At 48.6% G+C, this 21718-nt stretch overlaps 1 protein-coding gene and 1 long non-coding RNA gene across 3 annotated transcripts in view; both read right to left on the bottom strand.

Moving 5' to 3' along the window:
* Positions 1 to 3536: 3536 nt before the first annotated feature.
* Positions 3537 to 5033, bottom strand: LOC131834773 (uncharacterized). Its single transcript, XR_009354939.1, has 2 exons — positions 4304 to 5033; positions 3537 to 3991 (listed from the first exon to the last, which is right to left on the bottom strand). It is a non-coding gene; the product is annotated as an uncharacterized LOC131834773 (long non-coding RNA).
* A 10027-nt stretch (positions 5034 to 15060) lies between these two features.
* Positions 15061 to 21718, bottom strand: part of PDGFD (platelet derived growth factor D) — a 227235-nt gene continuing 220577 nt past the window's right edge. For both annotated transcript variants that reach the window (XM_059179436.1, XM_059179427.1), the window contains exon 7: positions 15061 to 17518. In XM_059179436.1, coding sequence (XP_059035419.1) covers positions 17393 to 17518 — 126 coding nt within the window. In that variant the 3' untranslated portion in view covers positions 15061 to 17392. The remainder of the gene's footprint in view (positions 17519 to 21718) is intronic.

Genomic DNA, 21718 nt, shown 5'->3' on the forward strand with positions numbered 1-21718 from the left:
CGCCTGCTGCCCCACAGCAGGCCTCTCCCTATTCCCCACAGACGCCCCACATGTGCACAGACTGCCGGGACCACCAGCAGGCCTCTCCAGGGTCCCCGTGGACGCAGCACGTGTGCACTGGCCAAGCTCCCGGAGGATGCCCCCTGTGCACACAGACTGCCCTGACTGCCTGCAGGTCTCTCCGGGTTCCCCACGGCCAAAGGGAGAAGGAAAACTCAGTAATGCCCCCATCCCAGCTGTATTTCTCCATGAACACAGCAGCCTCTGGGGTGAGGCTACCACGTGTGTCTGAAACACGACACGGTAGTCACATACAGCGGAGACTTCGTGAACACACTGCGTAAAACATGGTCCCTCCATTTCTTACCTAAATTCCTGTCATGGATCCCTGGGGAAGTGGATGCCCTTTGGAGACACAGATCCCTCCCTGGGAAGAGGACCCCAGATATGGCCTGGGCTGCAGAGTTTGTTGCTCCGTGTTGGTGTTGAACAGCCTGGGATGGGGGTGTCCCCTTCTCCTGGGCTCTCCACCCTCTTGTGGGAGTGCGGGAAGCAGGAGAGACCCGCGACCGCTCCAGCTCCAGAGCTCTGCAGAGGTGGCTCCAGGGACGCTGCCTGAGCCAGAGGTAGCCCTTCAGCACCTGGAGAAGAAGCTGTTAGAAATTCTGACTGTGGCCATTCAACATGCTACGGGTCTTCAGGTCCCCGGCTTTCGAGAAAACTTGGGTGGAATACAGATCGCCGACATCACACTTACCTCTCTTGCAATTTTTTCGACACTGCTCTCAAAGCGAAAACTTTCCACTTCATAGGAGTGCAAAGCTGCCAAGTGTGACGGCGCATGTTCCCATTTGCATGTGGGTCCCAGCGCGACTCCCGCCGCCTCCGTCTGCTCTTTCAGGCGGAGGCAGAAAAGGCGGAGCAGGGGCACCCGTGCGTTTCCAGTTTGGGGCAGATTACATCTCCGATATGCGAACAAGATGAAGAGCCCGTTTGCCCTCTGCCCTAAGCAGAGTGTGACTTCAAATGACAAAGCGAGAGCTTGGACGAAGCAGAAAGGCCAGTAGGTCTGCTCCTCAGGCCATTGAAGTGACCTTTGAGTGCTCGGATGCTGGGTCCTTCCAAACAGCCTCTTACGTCATTTCAGCTGCACGTACCACAGACCTGGAGTGTTGAACCCTAGAAGGGACTTCACGGGTCTCATCTAGGCCGTGCCAGGTGACGGACTGTCATCTCCGCCTGGTCACTCAGCTGGTGACGGCCTCCAGTGACGGCTGCCCTGTGGCTCGGTGACCAGACGTCCTTTTGACCATTCTACCGCCGCCATCTGTGTAAAACCTCCTGTAGCTGCGTCTACCCACATCAGGCCTGTACGTCTCCTGATCTTGATGCTTCCTCTGAGGGGAATCAGGCCGAGGCCGGAATGGGTAGGGCTCCCCGAAGGTTGTGTGGAAAGCTGGCAGCACACCACTGCGGATACAGACCTGGGTCTCGGATTGGAAGCTCAGAGCTCACTCTGCACCCCTGCCCACCAGCATGAGTACTGGCCGGGACAGGGGTGCAACAGGGACCTCGCAGGAGAAAAAAGGAGAGATCTCTGCTTTCAGAGACTTTATGCCCAGCTGCACACTCACTCATACACGGCCCAGAGGCAATGACAGGATATTAGCACAGCGGAAATGAGCCGATGTATTTCTGGAATCCTCTAACTTCCCCGTAGGGAAGGGAAAACTCTGCATTTGTTTTCTGACAGACATCTAGACAAAGCATCCACTTAGCAAAATACAATCCCAGCAGCGCAAGTGCCAAGAAAGACTTCAGGACAGTGACGCGATTGCTTAACTCCTTTGGTTTCCTGGACACCTTTTCTGGGCCACATGCGGTCTCAGGCATTAGGAAGTTCAAGGTAAGAAAGACAGGATGTGTCGGGGCTCGAGGGCCCAGGGCAGAGCAGGGGAGGGCCCTGCGGGTGGAGAGACACTGCAGTGAAAGGTCCCTGTGGGAATTAGAGGTTCAGAGCGGTCTGACTCTGCCCGTGACAGCCCAGTTCAGGATGTGGTGGGGGGACAAGGAAGGCCTTGTGAGGCGGCCTTCGGGGGGCCTTGGAAGGCTGTGGCGGCTCACAGAGAAGGGGAAGGTGCTGGAGCTGGACTTCCGACAGAGTTAGTGGCACGAGGTGTGCTCACAGCCTGCAATATGGTCTGAACTCGATTGTTTTAAACCCAGTGGGACACTTTCTGCAGGTAAGGAAGAGAGACCAGAGGAAAAGCCCTTTTCAAAGGTCCGGGGAGCCGATGCTTAGTGCTTAAGAGCACAGGCCCCTGAACCAGACCCCCTCCATTATGTTCTGGCTTGGAGCCTTTCTAGCTTTGGCTCCTAATTTTTTTTCTCTTACTTTTCTCATCTTTAATGTGTGCATAGAAGAAGACGAATTTTTAAGAGTTCAGCGGATGAATGGAATGCCTAGCAGAGTCTTAGCACCATCTCGACGCATGTTACCGCAGTTCTTGCCTGGATCCCAGGGAGAATTCCCAGCTTCAGTGCTTCTGTTCAGAGGGGAGGTCTCTTCCGTCGGAGCCCTGAAGGGGAAGGCACTGGTGGAGAGATCACGGCTCAGTCGAGCTCCCTGTGGGGGGATGGGAGGAACCTTTCTTGTCGCTGGAGATGGTGACGTCAAGCCTGGGATGGGGTCGGAGAGGGGGGATGTATTCTTCCCCTTCTCGGCTCCTGTTTTAGCTTACCTCACTGCTCCTACCAACATCTATTTACATAACATCTCAGATGTGCGGGCAGCCTGGCGCCCCCGGAAGGACTTTTGGTAAATGACAAGTGTCCTCTGCTCCTCTCTGCTGGAAGAGGTGACAAGGACCTCCCCATGCTCCAGGTCTTCTCCAGCCCCGCCCGAGATTTTGTTCTGTGGTCTTCTTATCCCAGCTCCTACTGATTTGGGTCCATAAAGACTAAGATACTTTCTGTCAGTTTGTCAGAGATCTGGACTCCTCCTTGGCTAGAGAACAAAATTGTAGACATTGGTGGCCACCCAAAGCCTACCCCATGTCTCTCCCCCGCCCTGGACCAGCACAGAGCTCCTCTCACAGCCCCCCATTCAGTCCCCCTTCCTCAGGGCTCCTTCTCTCCTTCCTTCCCAGCATCACCATCCAGGGTACCGACCCACACCATCCCCTGACCAAAAGCACATTTTACAAAAATGATTCTGACCATAATCTCCCCGTATCTCATCATTTACATGAGATGGAGCTATTTGTCCTTAGTTTTTTTGAAGATTTATTTGTTTTAGAGAGAGAGAGAGAGCACGAGCAGGAGGGGCAGAGGGAGAGACAGAATCCCAAGCAGACTCCCCACTGAGCGCAGAGCCTGACATAAGAAGGCTCGATCTCATGACCCTGAGACAGTGACCTGAGCTGAAATGCTGGATGCTTAACCCGCTGAGACACCCAGGTGCCCCTACTTGTCCTCAACTTCTAAGTTTTTCTTTAGCCCATCTCTTAAAAAAAAAAAAAAAAAAAGAGTATAGATTATTTTCTGAAGGAAATAAAATTTACTTTATGTCCTTCTCTGGGCAGGACACCAGACAACCTGATCACCCACGTCCCTCGACGCGTTGCCTGCTCCCCCCACACCATTGGTCCCTGGTCCCTGGCTCTTCTCGGATGACTTCTCACAGGACCATTAGCCTCCACAGATCCGATGCTTGGTCTCAGCCATTTGTGGAAATAATTCTAAATCCATATCTGATGTTTGGAGGATTGAATATTTAAGCCATGTTTATAAGAGATTGGTTGACTCCGAAAATAACACAACCGTCTTCCACCAGTGACGCAGAAATGCGCGGTAATTCCGTGGGGTTTGTCCGGAGCGCGCCTCGCTGGTGCTTACGGCCAGCCGGCCGGTCTGCTTCCTCGCACATGCTAAGTGCTATCCCACAGGAAAACACAACTGTTGGTGGGAGACGGGTTTTGAAGGAACAACTCTGAAACAGAGATGATATCATGTAACTGGTAAGAAAAATGATTATTAAAATAATTTTAAAAACTCCATAAGCCTGTCGGTTCTCGAGGGAGAACCATGTTTGTGAGACCAATAAAGAACCTCAGAGCTCCGTGTTTCTCTTGCTTTCCCGACAGGCGACTGAACATTTCCCTGAATCCCTTCCCCAAGCAGGGGACGAGCCTCGCCTCGGCCTGTGAAGTCAGAAATCACACACACACCCACTTAAAAGAAAACCAAAGAACCACAGCACAAAAGCCCCCCAGATCCCCATCACCCGGCTTTTTAAACGTACCTGCTTGTTACCAGATGTTTCGGAAGGTCGGGCAGTCATTCGTGTGGACGTTGTGAGAGTCTGGACTGGCCCAGTGCCGAAGGGGAAGTGGGGGAGGAGAAAGGGCCAACGGAGCCATGATTTCTAAAGCGTGGTCCCATGACTGGCGGCGTCAGCAGCACCTGGGAACCAGTTCAAGGGCCGGCGATTGGCCTTCCGGGCTGATCAGTGTAATCCCAGCTCTGGGGCAGGGCCCATCGTGCTGGTCTAGCAGGCCCTCCAGGTGATTCCGATGCTTGCTGACATTGAAGGCCCCACCTTCAGCTCGATTTCCAGTGTGTGGGCTTGTCTTGATGTTGGGAGAGCCCGGCTGTGAGCGTCTGGTTCAGCGGTTGGCACGCTGGCCCACCGATAGCAGGAGACCTCCTCACCCTTGGCCTCCTATGACAGGATCTTAAAAAGGACTGGATTCCTTTGTGGATATCGTGTGCCTTTTAAATTTGCTTATTCATTTTTCCCCAGGACTCTTCTGTCTTCGAATCTGGCTCACCCAAATTAGGGCAATTCAGGGAAGCTCTATTTCCAAAGAAACTAATGACCAAGCTAAGAGTGGGGCGTAGGGGAAGGACGGGTGATGCACAGGAGCTCGGGACCTCGGGAGGGAAGCGCGACCGCCTTTGAGACCCTGAAGGCAAGAGGAGAGGAGGCTGTGACGGGAACACCAGGGGAAACTGAGTCATGTACCATGGACCAGCTCCAGCAGAACAGTGACCCTCTGGTCACAGCGGGCTGAAGCCGTCTCACAGGGAGGAAAGCAAGGGACACGTACCCCAGCCCTGAGGTTCTCCAAGCCTGGTCCCCAGCCAAGCAGCGTCGGCAGCTCCTGGGAACTTACAAATGCAAAACCATTTCTCACCCATGGATCAGAGAAGAATCAGCCTTTCTGAGGATGGGTCCAGCACTCTGCCTAATAATCCTTGGGAGTGATTCAAAGATTCACAGTTTTTTAAAAAGATTTTTTATTTATGTGACACAGAGAGAGAGAGCACAAGCAGGAGGAGAGGCAGGCAGGGAGAGAGGGAGAAGCAGGCTCCCCACTGAGTAGTGACCCTGATGTGGGGCTAGATCCCAGGACCCTGAGATCATGACCTGAGCCAAAGGCAGAGACTTAACCTACTGAGCCACCCAGGCGCCCCAAAGATTCACATTTTTAAAGCAGAGAGCCACTGACGTAACCCTAGTCTCCTCTTCCTCATCTCCCCTGAGGGCTCCTTCCCAGGAGCCAAACCCGACCACCCTCTGGAGGACGCAGGCGTCATTCCATTCAGCTCTGCCTCCTGGGGCTGAGTAAGTCCTGGGGAGACAAGGCACAGCATAGGGAACAGAGTCTGCAGTGGTCTGATAGTGCTGGGCCAGGACGGGTGGTGGTGACCCTGGAGGGGGGCGCCGCGTAAGGCAGACCCTTGTCCGATCCCCACATCCTCCACGTGCCAGTAACAGAACGTCGTGTGTCGACTCTGCTTCAATCATGAGTAAGCAAGTAAACAGAGGAACCTGCCCCGGCGCTTCCCGGAGGGTAGAACAAAGGAACGTACTGCTTGCCAGCAGCAGTCGCTTACTTTTATGGAATTTTCTTTCCCTTTCTTCTTGTGCTCCTCACTCTAATTCACCAGGGTATACCGTATCATCTTTACTTCGAAGAATATTTGTTAGTAAGATAACGGTTTTGAATCTAATTGGAAACAAGTGAAACGATTTACTACTGTAACCTCCTGTACAGATAAAAGTATTTCAAGTGTAAGATATAAAAAAGAATAGCAGAGAATAAAACAGACGAGCCTCCGGGGACAGAGGTCCAGGGGGAGAACTGGAAGAAAGGAGCTGAAGGTACGCCGGCGAGATGTCCGGTGTGGCCACAGCCTTGTCAGATGGCCGTCTTCCTTCCCTGGCTGTTCCTGTCTCCAGACCCTGAGGCCAGGACACCCTCTCTTCTATTTACTGTGGCCAAAATCACAGTCAAGGTGAAGCCAGGGCATGTGTGCAGATGCGGAGAAGGAGTGAAGTACTGGGGCGAATAATCCAGACGACCACACGCCTGCCTCTGAGAGAGCAGAGTAACACCCGTCTGTGTGTCTGGAAGGATGATTAGAAATGTTTGTTGAATCTCACTAACGATCCTTAGTAATATTAACTGGTGTCCTTATGATGGCCTACAAGAGTCAATAAAATCTGGCTTTTAGCTTGACCTAGCTCATGCCATTCTAGCCCCATACCAAGCAAGCTTCTACCTCAGGGCCTTTGCATTTACTGTCCACTCTGCAGGGAATACTCTTATCAGGTATTTCCATGGCTTTCTCCCTTACATCCTTTGGGCCTTTACTTACATGCCTTATCTAAAATTGAATTCCTCTCCACCACTGATCCTCTTTTCCTGATTTTATATTTCCGTAGTGATAACAATTATTTGTCTCACAGGGTATGTGCATTTTACTTATTTATCTACCTCCCGTCATTCTAGACTCTTCAGGGACAGGGATTTTGGTCAGTCTTGTTCCCTCTCTCCAATCCCTGGAACTGTGCCTGGTATATAGGAGAGTAGCCGTTTCATTATTTTTTGTTGTTGCTGAACAAAACAGCAACGTGCTCCTGGAAGTTAGTAGTTTTGTCCTAAGAAGCAGTGATTGTTTTTCTAGTTCAAGAGCCAGTGGAGGGGTTCTGCTGTATCCTCAGCGGGGTCCAGCCCGGGGGTACCGGCCAGCCTCTCCCGTTATCCTCGTCCTCAAGCTCCTCTCCTGGCAGTATCGTTTGGCAAAGGCAACTTTGCAGAATGAAAAGGAGACTATAGAGGAAGTAAGACTCTCACTGCTAAGATCACGCTCTCGGGTCAGTGTTGTCACATGAGGACTAATGGTTTCCCCCAAGGTCATGTGGCATTATCGAAAGGCACATCTAGTTATCACTAAGAGGGGGAAACATATTCCTAGCATCTCGTGCATGGAGTCTAGGAATGCCGCCACGCAGTCTGCAAGGCACCAGTAAAGAATCGTCCACCCCACATGTCAACAGATCTGAGCTGGAGAAACACTGCTCCAGGGGGAAAGGAGAGGCCCTGGTCATAGGGGTTCTGGAAGTTGCTTTGGGTAATCTCCGCTTTACTACCTGTCCATGTGACATGGTTAGAACTACACGGGCAGGAGCTGAATTGGTGTTATTTACGGGTCCTTTGCCCGTATCTCCTCCAGTTTCTGATATGTAGTAGGTCCTCAGAAATAATCGTGGACTGAATAACTGAGAAAAAGTACAATAGTAAAACGGTAGGTCTCTTCTAGACACATTATATTCTAGACACAAAACATGATTATGGTTAAACTCTGGCTCATCTCCTTGATGTCAGATTGAGAGCTCTACCATTCACAGCTCTGGGGCTTTTAGTCTATTTTAATTTGTATGAGAAGAAAAAGGAAAAGTCATATTTGGTCCGATCTTGTGCAGACGTTCATACATTGCTTGAAAATGTTTGCTGAAGGGGTACGCCTCCTCCTACGGCAAAAACAGCAACTGATTGTTGTTCTTGTGGGACCAAGGCAGGGTGAGCTGGAGGTCCCAGAATTCAGACAATTATATCTGGGTTCTTTCTGAATGCATTTTTGGATAAATAGTGGACCAAAGTGTTTCCTTGTTTTCCTCCCCCCCCCCCCCAACGAATACATTTGCTATGTGTTCTGGGCTTTTCTCTCCTTCAGATGAGTGCAAGCTGTCTTCTCAGCAGAGCTGTTCGCGGCTTGTTGTCAGAGTTTCTATCAAGCCCAAGAGTCTTCATTTCCCATGACATGCAGGGACAAGTAATCTGTCACAGAAACTTCTACTTTTCATTTATGTAATAACCAAGATCGAATTTGGTATTGAGATAAGGTTTAACCTGAAAAATATCAGGGTTTTGTTTGTTTTTTTTGTTGTTTGGTTTTTTGTTGTTTTGTTTTTTGTTTTTACAAAATGGGGATTTAAGTGAATCAGCAAAGCTATTTGACTCCTATGTACTGATAACATACTTTCCCAGGAGACCCAGAAATCAACTTTTTCTTTCAAAAAAAGAAAAAAAGAAAAAGAAAAAAGAAAAAACCCGACTCCAGAATGTAGGATTTATGAAAAGGCTGTGCAGGTCTGAAGAAAACTGAACGCTCCACCCCCAATCCTCCTGTATTAGGACATTCCCCAGGGGGGGTGAAAGGTTCTAGCATCCACTGGGGAGTCAGGGCCATGCTCGCGGAGGCATTCTTGACCCTACTCCCTCCCTCGTGCTCTAAAGCTTTGCTTTTCAGACATCAGAAAACTGCCTGCTCTGGCCTCCTTCAACGAGCCTCTGTCGCTCGTCGCTCCCGAGCCTGTGGCCCCACTACTCTGCTTTCTCACGGCCAACTCTCTATCTAGTGATGGCCCTTTTAGCCACTTGTCCTAATACTTTGCTCCCCTGGTCAAAACTCCCCCAAGGACCTCCCAACACACTAAAAATCTAAAGTCTTTGCTATGACCAAGAAGACCCCTATGAATGAGCCCTCCCTACTTTTTAAACTTCTGTTTATTTGCTGCTGTTCCTTGTCCACATTACCCTAGCCCTCTAGCTTCTCCTTACACCATCCTTCACTTGTTTCTGCCTCAGGACCTTTGCACTTCCTGTTTCCCTCTGCCTAGAATGCTCCTCCCCAAGATGCTTCCCCCTGTTACTTTTCACTTCCTTTAGATCTCAGCAAAAATGTCACTTCCTTAAGGAGAGACCTTTTACCTAATTAGCTTTTTCTTTTTTTAAAAAATAGCACTGATCACTCTATAAAATTACATACGTGATTATTTTCTGTTTCTACCTTGCTACCAAGTCCACAAAAGCTAGAACATTGTGTTGTTCCTTATCTTGTTCATTGGCCCTGGTGCCCAAAACTGTGCCTGTCCTAATTAGTTAGTTAGTTAATTAAATGAGTGAAAGTGGACCAGAATACTCACTGATGACTTCAGGACACTTGCCTGGGATTTTAGGTGAGAAGACCTGATGAAGAAATTCTTTAGCTCCACCCCATCCAGTGACCAGGACAGGTGGTGAGACCATGCGATGATGGATGTAGGTTACAGAACTGCCTGGAGTCTAGCGCCTGCTGACCTTGAAGACCTTACTCGAAGTCTCCATGCTTCACCTCTCATTTTCAGGAAACGTAATAAATACAATGACACTGTAGAAGGAACCATTTATACAGATTCATTTGTCAATTTCAGAAAACTCATTTATCATTGGGTAAGTTTGAAAATTAGGTAAATAGTCCTGAGCTTCCGAAAATTTGGGGGATCCTGTGAGCACTCAATAAATGGACACAGTCAACATTTATTATGTGCAGCTTCTGTATTTGCAGATTTGCCTGTTCCCTACCATTCATACGTGCCTCCACAATCTGTCCCCCTTGTGTGTTTTTACAGATGTGGTCATTGAACCACTGGACGTGTCCAGCACACATACGCCCAGCTGGGGTCGAACGAGGTGCCACTCTGCCTTCTTTTTTCAGTGCTCACATGGTAAACAAGGGTCTTTTTCATGGTCTTCTTAGTGCCAGTTTTTTTACATTTTTGTGTTTTTTTGATTGGTGCCTTTGCCATTTGAAATGGCTCCCAGGCATGGCAGTAACGTGCTGTGTGTTTCTCCTAAGGGCGAGAAGGCTGGGACGTGCCTTATGGTGAACATGTGTGCATTAGGTAAGGCAAGGGTTATAGTGCTTCGTCAGTGAGTTCAATGTTAATCAATAGCACGCATTAAATAAGAAGACCTCCTTAAGCAAAGACACACAGAAGACAAGGTCATGTGTCTATCACTTGATGAAAGTATTGTGACCAGATGCTTAGAAAACCTAATCACGTGTCTCCTCCCGCTGGAAGGGTGACTCGGGGCTCACTAACTTGGTGTCTGGGGCGCCATTAGAGCACCTCACCACCATGAAGAACAGGGATCGACTGTCTCTCTTTCTGCTCACTGATCAGCTTCTCAGTAAGTGGTTTTCACTCAAAACCTCGATTTCAGCACAGTTCTTCCATGCACAGCATGTGGCCCTCTGAGTCATACCTCACCAGCGACATTCTGGGAGAACCAGGACTGGAATGTGGCCAGACCTCAGGACCCAGGGGCACGGAGTGGGGGGCTCCCTCTGGACTCCCCACTACTTCCCCACATGGGTGTCATTCCTCCCCTTCCTTTGTGGCTGGGCCTTCCCTGGGCTTTCTGGTCCATGTGGAAGGAGTGTGGTGCCACAGCCATCGATGTTTACGTCTTATTATGCCAATAACCAGAGACCATTTGAATCTCTTCCCAGCTCCATATGTCATGAGAAAGGTAGGTCCTGGGCTGGGTTAGGTGCCGCTGAGATATCCAGCCGACCCTGGATATCCAGCCGAGATGCGCGTGCTTGTGTGTGTGTGCGTGTGTGTATGTGTGTGTGTGTGGTTCTGTGAAGTGTGACTGTGGCCGCAAGTCCGTGGGAAACGCCTCACGTCCAGAGCTGCTCTGAGGAGCAGCTAGTACTCCCATGTGGCCATTCACACTTGAATGTGAGTCAGTTTAAGGTAGTGCAAGAAAGACGTCTTCAGCCTGAAGCCACATTCCAGGGGCTCAACAGGCACACACAGCTCATGACCCCAGGAGAGGGCTGGGCATCATGGCGCCAAGTTCCCGTGCACAGTGCAACCATCGATCAAGCCGCTTTTCCCCGAAAAGGTCTGTGAGGAGGCGGGTTGGGAAGGGTGTTTCTGGGCACGTCTGCTCCATCTTCTTCGCCATATTGATGAGACAGGCCCAGCCCCCATGGACCCACTGCTTCCTCCGGCACCCAGACTACTTTTATACCCTTGCGATTGTCCTGTCATCCTTTTCCTCCTTGGTCTTCCCTCTCCTCCAAGGGACTCGACCAGTCCTGTGACTTTCAGTCACTATGTGATGATGGCTCCCAAGCTTACATCTCACTCCAAACCCTTCCTGAGTGCCAGACCAGACCTGTCCACCTAGTATCTCCGAGTGGGTGTGTCAAAGACCATTGGGCACTAATGTTTCATACCAAGCTCTTGATTTACCACAAATTTCCTCTTCTTCCCGGGCCCCAGCCTCAATAAAGGCATCTCTATCTGCCCAGTTTGTTTTGCCAGAAGCCCTTGACACCCTCCTCCGCTCGCTTCTCGACACCCAATCCATATATCATCTGTGGTCAGTTAAAAATTCAAAATACTTCTCTAATTGAGTTATAATTTTATTTTCATTTCTAATACCACAGTCTCCTTCCACTTTCCTGCTGCCTAACATTTATTCAAATCTCTGTTCCTGCTCCAGTGTCTCCAGGAAATGACCAATGCTTCAGGAATCCGTTTCTGCTGCTGAGGGAAATTCTACTTTTTAATGTCTTCTCACCTCATCCTTTTCCTTCTCACAAATACAATGAATTATTTACTTAATATGTACCATCCCTTCCCTAGTTTGATAAGGGCAGAAAGCATGGTTATGTTATTGTTCTTCAAATCTGTTGCATCTGGCAGAGTTCCGGACACGTAACCAGTGACGTATTCACCCCACCTCGGAACCTTTACTTGTAAGCCTGTGAACTCCTCCTTCCCCTCTTCTCTGTGGTCCTTTAGCTTCTGTTATTTACCGTCCTTCTCTTGGGTTCTGCTTCGTGGCTCTAAGCGTGACTCCAGTCAATGTCACAGGCCTGGCTCTTAAGACAGTTGTGATCTCCTCTCTCAAAATCAGCCTCTCCTTCCTGCCTGCCTAGTGTTCCGGGGAGAACATTCTCAACAGTCCAACTCACAGGGACTTCTTCCTCTAGGATGTGCCCTGAGCCTGCACTGCTCTGCAGGCTGAGTCAGTAAGACCTCTGAATCACCCTGTGAACTTTCCTTGCAGCCTCCGTCCATGCAGACAGCACCTTCCAGAACTTGCAGTGCAGAGCCCGCACAACCAGAGGGGGCCTGCACCCCTCCTGTCTCTGACGCCTCCTCTGGAGAACTCCGAGGAGCTTTATAATTCGTATTCCTAGCCCCATCCTTCCTGCAGGCTGCCATTTTCCAAAATGCAGAACTGTTCTGCTGGAAAGGCTCTATCTCAGCCTTCTGATTTTGTAAATGAGGAAACAGGTCCAGCAAGTGGCTGGCTAGTTCACTGAACCCAAGACCTTCTAATGTTCTGACACAGTGTGACACTTGCTGCCCCACTGGGCTTAAGAGCCCCCACGGCTTCCTCAGCTCCACATAAAGGACAAAACTTTGCTAGCCGTCCACGCAGACTTGGTGTGACCAGCTGCTTTTCTGCCTTATCAAACTTACCACCCATCGTGGTTCTTTCCTGCCAAGTTACTTTTCATTCTTTGAAAGGCCTACATTTACCTTTTGCATTTTTGCCGGAAGATCTTTGTTCTTTTGTTTATGCCACCTAGAATATCTATCCCTACTTTTATCCTCTGTTGTGCACCTTGTGTGTTGACCCCAAAGCAATCCTGATACATAATGTGTTTTAATGCATTTTGTTGTTCAATGAACTAATGAAACATTTAATTTAGTCCGTTTTCCCCATATTGATGGTGGCTAGATATCCTTTGATAGAAGTCAGGAAACATCCACCACCATATTCTGAAGTTTTTACCAAAATGGACAATAACAGCAAAGATTCACTTGTCGTGCTCAACTTTCAAAAAGTAGGGATTTGTTTTTTAACAGTTGGCGTTCTAAGCCTGTGACCTACTCATTTGGGAAACCATTTGCTCTCCTGGTCTCCTTGAATGGCCCCCACCTCCTGTGCCTTCCCAAAGCAGACACTGATCCAGATTCTCCCTGACCCAAAGATTGGTGTGTAGAGACTGATGAGAAAGAGGAGGAAGGTAGGGCTCACAGGGAGAAAGGAAAGGCCAGAAGCTATCAGAGGAGAACGAATTTGTAATATGACCTCAACCAGAGACGTGGAGGTACGAGAACATGACCCAGAATGTGTTCTTAAAAGAGAATCTATATTATAGGAATTATGTAAAATAGAAACTGAATCTGAGAGTAATTTTAATGTTTGGTTCCTGGCCACTGAACCCAGCAGCCTATATCCAATAGTTTAAAATAATTAGAAATTCAAATGGTTTTATTGGAAAATGAAGATTTCTTGGCCTGATTCAACCCCACTCTCTTCTAATGTGGTCTGCTAAAGAATTTTTACAGATCTCTATAGAAATGAGCTTTATATAAAAAAATAATACAAGTTAACTTATAATTGAGGACGATAACCCGGACGGCAAGCAGGAGGTATTAAATGAAGCGGTTAGTGGCTCCTCCATTCCCACTGGTGATGCCTCCCCTGCCACTGAGGAGACCTCCCCCACCCCCACCCAGGGCTGCAAGTCTTAATTTGATCTTTAAAAACAACACAATTTAAGTGGATGTCTTTAAAAACCAGTGAATTATAAATATTCTCTCTTCCAGCACATTTGATCAGAGCCGTCAATAAACAAAACCGTATTTCCTGGGTGAACACTAATCTATGAATTTTGATTTAATATTCTACCAGAGGACCCCGGGAGGATATGAACAATTTGGACATCTGTTAAGTTATTCTCAGAGTAAAACTGGACACATGTATACTTCAGGAAATAACACAAGATGATTCAGGTTTCTGCATTAAGATACTGCATATATATATATATATATATATATATATATATATATATATAAAAGCATATTCAGATAGCTGTGCATGTGTATATATAGTCTGATAACTTGGATTTTTATGTAAGAATCATGATCTACAGCTAGCATGATTTTTATATAAAAATCCAAGTTCTCTGAATTAACCACTATGCACAGCATTATTGGATTCCTTCCTGGCCCTCCCCACACTTTGTCTCACACATTAGCTGGTATTTCTGATGGGAAAATTGATTCTTGGCAAAGAAAACACGTCCCCACTGCCTTTCCCCAAGCAACCTGAAGCCATTCCGCTAAATGAAGTGGCCGAGTTTCACCAGCTCGGTGCCGCGGCTGCATCCGGCAGGACAAAGCTGTGAGGAGGGGCTCAAGTTCTCGTCTGAGCAGAGCTCGCTTTGCCCTTTGTCCCCGCTCCCCCGGCCCCTGATCATAATCAAAGTCCTTAGGCTCACAACCCCTCACTGGTCTCCCTGAGCGGGAGCACCCCTCCCCGGCTGGGCTGCCCCTCGAGGAGGGAAAAGCTTCCAGGGCAGACAAAAGGGGAATGAGTCCCAAAGGTCCTGATGTCAGGCCCCCAAGGAAGACACAGGCTGAGAGCTGTCTTCAGGGAGGGAGGTCCGATGCGACTCTGTTTTATTAAAAGGCTGGTGGGAAAACAAACAGTCCAAGAGGCACAGTGGCACAGCAGAACAGCAAAACTCAAGCCCCGTCTGGCTGCCCAGGCTCGGCACAGGGACGGAGCCAAAACCTGCTATTAGGGGACGAGGTTCGCGCCCTTCCTGCTTTCCAAAATGAAGCCCACAGATATCACCCCGTCCCGTCACCCCGAAGACTTGCATGCGTTGGTGAGAGGAAGGTCGTAGCACTGTACTCCTTTCAAAAGTGCCATTGGGGACTAAATAACGGAGTAGTTTTGTTCAAAAGCAACATATATTTTTCACGAAGATAAGAGCCCTATTACATTTGCTATAGAAGCATGCGGTGAGAGGAAAAAAGTGTGTGTTGCCGACATGACAAAACACAACCAGTTCCGCTTATGAGAGTGTTCTGCCCCATAAGAACGGAGTGAATGAAAGGCATTATTCCAGGTGAGCGAGCCATGCAGAATTGCGGATTTATTAGGGTTTGTTTTGAAATGTAATTTGTACGGCGAGCTTTTCTATTCCTCTGATGGCGATGGAACAGATTTATTGGCTACACGTTGGAAGTGCAACAGATAACAGATAACCAAGGGAGACGTTTTAATAAAACACTCAGGAAAGAAGAAAGGAAAGTGAGCGAATATGCCTGCTTCCATTTCAGCTAATAAATAAAGAGCACAGATAGGGCTTTAACCGAAAACCACCGCGGTTATTGCAGCCTGGAAGGTTTATTGAAAACCAGGGAGAACATGCTCAGCTTTCACACACCCACGACAGTGTGAACGGCACAGGCCACAGTCAGGGGACACTCATTTGATCTGGGCACCCGAGCCGATGTTTTCACGGTAAACTTGCATGTGGCCGTGAAGGGGACCAGCAGGTCCCTGACCGCAAGTGTGTCTGCTTGGGACATTTCTGACTGTGCTCTGGGATTCTGGGCAACTAAACAAGGCAGGGATTCCCGCCCTCACCCCTCCGCAGCGAGAACACTGGGTGCTTCTAGGGAACTTTCACATCGTTAATAAGCAATGGCCTTCGTCTCCGAGAGCTGAGAGGGAAGGAGGCTATGAGTGAGGACGGTGGGGAAGGTGGTCCATGCTTTGAAGTCCAGGTGTATTTCGACCCCACACCTGAGCACTGGGCTGGCGCAGCCCACGTCACACACCCCTCACTCAACCGGTCCTGGTCACTAGGGCCCTAGACTCACGGGAGAAGTCGGCTTTCCTTTTTTTGTTTCCAGGCAGCAAGAAAAGTGGGACTCTCTCCGGGTGGCCCTGGGGCTATCTGGATTTCAGTGTTTCTCTCTCTCTTGAGCCTGGAGAATGATGAATCGCTTCCTACTCCGGGACTCAGTCTCCTTTCCAACAGACATTGAGGAGCCTGGGAGGGAGAAATGAGAAGACCACCGATCCGAACTCAAGGTTTCTAGTGGCGGAGCAAGGCCAAATTTGTGTCCCCAGGACAGCCTTCTAAGAACGAGCTCCATGGATCTGGAGAGAACCACAGACTCCAGACCTGATTCCATTTAGTTCAGAAACAGGAATTCAGAATGGTGGGTGAGGGTACAATTAGGAAGTTACATCAATAAAACCAGGTGGTTTCTATACAGGAAAGCTTTTAGGCTATAAATAATTCAGGATGTTTGTCAAATTTAAATGCCATTATAAATCCAAGTTTGTATATCAGAGAGATGGGAGCATGAATGCAAGAGACATAAAATGGACTGGCATAGTTTGGAGAGGTTTGGATCCGTTATTATTAAGGACCCAATCAAATACTCCATCCAATTTCCAGTTCCGTTACTGTCTCTACATTCACTGTTCTTACTTTCAACTACCCAAGTCTTTCAACGAACACTAGTTGGAAAGGGTCATACAGAGTCCCCATGCCGTTTTCCAAAAGAGTTAGTTATTTCTGTGGAGGTGTTTTCCAGAAGGAAGCAATTCAAATTTCTGCTACAGTTAATAAACTGTCTCTGGGAGGATTATAATAATAAACCTTCTGAGAAATTTTTTGGAGACAGGTGTTCAATGAATTTGCATGCCTCAGCAGGATGCAGAAAAAGACTCAATGACTTACTTCCTAATGCATCTATATTATCATGGCATGCTTCTGGAGATGGGCAAGTATTGTCTACCCAGGTAAGCACGTAGTGTGTCCCATAGGAAACATGGTTAGGTCTGTGCCTTTGTCCCAGAATCCATAGTTTTTCTTTTTTTTCTTTACAGTTAAAATGTATATATAAGAAAAGCTCATTTATTGGTTTTTAATATACAAGGTGCTTTCTTTAAAAGAGCAAGCTCCAAGATTGTTTTGTGATTCAAATTTTAAAATAACCTAAATAATCTTCTGAATCTTCCAAGGTCATGTTTCTTGTATTTAATATGTCCCTGAATTTGTCAAAAGATTTTTAAGGGTCTAAATGACGCCACCATGCATCAGCTCTGGTGTACCTCATTGTAGACACGGAATAAGCCGTTTGATGTATTGACACAGAGACGTGAAGAGTATGTACGTATGTGTACGTACGTGTATGGATTCTCTGACACTATTATTGGCTGCAATCCTATATTCTGGGCTATAGACGTTGACAATATACCTTGCTACTTGCCACGGCTAACCAAGCTGGGTTGAAACTCAGCAACCACTTGTATTCATTGCTTTGCAGGCTAGTAGTTAAGTTCGGCTGCTGGGAGGAAAAGAGTCTCTCGCCACACCCTCCTCAAACTAAGGATTCATTTGTGCTCAGCGTGTTTGTGTGCACACCCCTTTATCTCGGCGGTCTTGAGCTGCAGACACAGTCGCAGCGCTCGTGATGGTCCAGCTGGATGTCGACGAGAGCCATGTGCTTTGCTCTGCCCCTCCTCTTGAAGTGGCCCGGCTCAAACTTCAACACCTAGGACCAGAAGCACAGCGCCTGTTAGAAAGTTCCTGTTAGAAAGCCCGGAGGGTTTAGCACAACGAGATGCCCCTTCTGCTCTGGTTCCCAACCCTTTGAGAAGCCCATAAGAACTCTGGGCTTGCGACGATGACACTCTCACGTTAACATTTTTACAACTGTCGACTTCCCCACGCGGGGAGCGTGGTCACTGGACCACAAGGTAACGCCACCAGCATCACCCGCCGGCGGCGCAGGATGAGCTCCAGGGTCCCAGCGGGACTTACGACAGCTTTCCAAGGGCCCGTTGTGTGCCAAGTGCTGCTCCAAACCCTGTTATAAATATTCTTTGAACAGAGCATATGTTATGGATAAATACAATACCGAGTATTGGTTATTTCTGGAAACAGAACAGCGGATAGTGTCACGAGCGCGAATACGCCGGTGCGGCTCAATGTTTGATGTAACGCCCGGATGTAATGCCTGATGAAGGTGTGTAGTGGCCATAATTACTTGAAAATGCATGTATGTCCTTATCCATTTGTTAAAATGCAATACCTTTTGCGATTTAAAACAGACCAAGCTCCACCAGAATTTTTCTACCTCAATACTGTATTGATACAATGTTTCTTCATAAAGTATATCCTTAATCTCTTAAGTTAATAAATTGATTGGGATGACGCGGGGCTGGAGAGCATCGTGCTAAGGGAAGTAAGTCAGAGAAAGACAAATACCAAATGATTGCACTCCAACGTGGAATTTAAGAAACAAAGCAGATGAGCAAAGTAGGGGAAAAAGAGAGAAAGAGGCAAACCAAGAAACAGACTGAGCTACAGCGATCACAGCGATCTGCTGGTGACCAGCAGAGGGGAGGCGGGCGGGGGGCAGGGGAACGGGGGACGGGGCTGAAGGAGGGCACCGCGGTGATGAGCTCCGGGCGGGAAAGGGAAGTGTTGAACCACTGTGTTGTACACCAGAAACTAGTATCACGTGATATGTTAACACACTGGAATGTAAGTAAAAACTTAAAAAAATCTAAGTTGAAACATAATTATAGTATATTTACATGGAAGCTAACTTCTTCCCCGCAGTGGCCTTTGCCGAAATCAAACGTTCCTCGTCTGAGACACGATGCCTTTGGAAACTACACACGCGCTCCCACCGACACGGTTTCTCAGTCCGCTTCTCCTCTGTATGCTCTCAGGCTCCCGTCCGCCATCTGTTTGGATTTTTTTCCATTTTCCTTTCAGACTCTGAACTCCAGCAGGCGCTACCATATAACGATATTGTATGTTATAGTTTTCCAAGGATGAGCATAGACACGTTATTTCTTCTCCCCTCCGACACACCTTGTCATGTAGTAGAGGACGGGTCCTTATCCCCGTTTTATAGACGGGGGTCCGAGATCCTCAAGGAGGCCGCGTGCCTTGTGTGGGGTCTTCCGGCCACTGCGACTCGTGTGCGGGACTGTCCGCTAGGGTCCTAGCACCCCGGCATCCATGCCTTCTGATGAGCCCGTGATTTCCTTGTGTCTCCAAGGGCTGTCGGGCTCCACGTGGGAGCTGGAGTGGGGACGTGCCCGGCTACGCTGGTCCCTGGTGAAGGCTACATGTGGCAAAATCTTGCTTTGGACTCTGTGGGACGTTTCATGGTACTCCTCTGCTTCTTGACCAGGAATTCCTTCCCAGACATTTGCTCGTCCTCACGTCATTACCTGCTTGGAGCCATGAACAGACCCAAACCCTCAACTAGGAAAAGCAGGTGCAGAGACCTCATTGCTTGTCCCCTGGTACGAAGCCAGGCTGGGCCATGGGGGCCCCAGGGAGGAGAAGAACAGATCAGCTCGTCTCTTTGATGTTTGATCAAGCTACGGAGTCTGCGCTCGGCGCATACAGAGCGGGACACGGATTCCCACCTGCAGCAGAGCTCCCGACAGATGCTGATGAGCACCGGGGAAGCGGGGTGGGGGGGTGGGGGGTGGGGGAGTGGGGGGGTGGGGTCCCGACGAGAGCTCCTGCCAGAGGCGCAAACACTCCAAACCATCTGCTGTTGGTAAACTCAGTCCAAATGGCCGTTCTCCGAGCTAATTCTGTTGTTCTCTTTCCCTCCTGCGACTCGACTACTCTCACAGTCTGTGTCACCAATTCCACCCAATTTATTTTGTGTCTTAGTTTGGATCGAAGCCCTTCGAGAACAGCGGAAACAACGACTCACGGTACTGATGCCACACGCTGTCATAAGTGGCTTTTTTGCAAATATTATTTGGATTTCCCTGCAACATATTAGTACTTTTCTAATTTTCATACGTGAGAAAAGAGAGAGGTTAAGCTACTTGCCCACCGTTACGGAGCTGGCACGGGGACTTGACCCCACGTGGCTGAGCTCGCCTATGCCATGGGAACTTACGTGTGGACGGCTCGTGGGCAGTCTGCGCACACAGCGGAGGGTGAAGCAGCACCCCCGGGCCGGGGGCGGTGCCATCGGAGCCTGGGACGCTCCTGCTCTCTCCTGTTCACCTCCCCCCTGCATCTCCTCTTGTCACCTCCCTCCCTGCACCTCCAACAGACACAGCGGATAGACATACACGCCAGGGCCAGACATACAAACAGGGCCCCATGCTTTGGGCTACTTGTAACGCTTTCACAGTTTTGGAAAATTTGAAATACCAAGAGCAGAATCACAGTGGTCTGTGCCTTCCGTGTGTGGTCACCATGTGCTCACCTGCTGGGAACTTGAGGGTTCTGCTTCTTCATTTAAAAAATAAAACAAACAAAAAAACCCCAAAAGATTCCCCCCCCCCCAAAAAAAAAACCCACCCAGCAACAGTGGTTGCAGAATGTCTGACATTTTGGGTACTGAACAGCCCCACCCGTGATGGCCCAAAAGTGCAGCTGAGCTCTGCCCCGCCGGCGCGCTTGGAAGGCGTTTCAGGCTTGAGTCCCACAGCTTTGCTGAGAACTTCTTCGATGTGCATGAGTCGCTATTGTCCAAGACTCTACGTTAACCAGACTGAGGGTTCTGCAGATGGAGGGGAAGGAAGTGAGTCCCAAGATGTGAGTGTCTGAAGAGCATGACTGTCACAAGAGCCTAATGAGCAGTGATGACCGGCCGCTGGACTCCCGGGGCTCTTCGAGTTCTCATCTGACGGCCAACAGAAGAGCCTGGCAACGGCGTGAGCACAGAGCCCAGGTGGTTCTTCTAACCCATCTCCTGATGGTTCAGGGATTTTCCCTGTGTTTTATATGAAGGAACACGAGCATGGTATATATGGGTTTTGCTGATAAGAAGAGAAAAAAATGAATTGGCAGACACTCTCCCAGACAAGACCGGAAAGCACTGTTTGAACAAAGCGGAAATCGACTGCTTTCCCAGCTGATCACGGCGCTGATGTTCAAAGCTTTCAGACCATGTAATAGTCTGAGGTTCAGGTACGCCGCACTGAGAGGAGGAAGAAAGCAAAACTGACTTGAGAGAGCATGGGAAGTTAAAAGAGAAATGAAAAGCTTTTATCTGGGAAGGCAAACTGGCTGGTTATAGGTTATCTGCTCACTTTTAAAGTGAAGGAAGGAGCCACTGAATTAATTTCAGCTGCCGAAGGACACATACTAATAAGACCATCCCAAAATGCTTTCCTATTCTCTGAGCTAGGGCTCACAGCTGCGAGCGCACCCCAAAGTAAAAGCCCACTGACGACCCGCCAGCCACTTCTTACTACCTGTGGGTGGAAACCCTGAGCCTTCTCCACCACCCGGAGAACCATGCGAGTCCAGGCAAAGTTGACTCGGACTAACTGGAGAAGGACTAAGCCGGGTGGTGGCTTGCGCAACGCTACACAAAGTCAAAGATGCTCAATCTGCAAATTACCACATCACGAAAGATTTTTCACTTCATTTACTCGCCTCGTTGCCAATAAACCACTGAATGAATCATTGCCATAAAGCTATTCCACTAATAAAACAAGACTAGGCAGAAAAGCTATCTGCTGAGTTGGGATCTTCTTGATTGGGAATATAAAAAAAAAAAAGTTAATGCCTTTAATAGTTCTCAGATTAATGGCTGACATAGGAACACAAACACATATTTCAGGACAAATGCATTGTATGAGCTGGAACCATTAAGAGTTTATTTAAGATTGTTCCCAACTTTTAAAGCAGGCTGTACTCCATATACATAGTTTCTGATCTTTAAAAAAAGAAAGAAAAAAGCTTCCTATTTTTG

Source organism: Mustela lutreola, chromosome 1 (assembly GCF_030435805.1).
Source record: "Mustela lutreola isolate mMusLut2 chromosome 1, mMusLut2.pri, whole genome shotgun sequence".
NCBI classification, from domain to species: Eukaryota; Metazoa; Chordata; class Mammalia; order Carnivora; family Mustelidae; genus Mustela; species Mustela lutreola.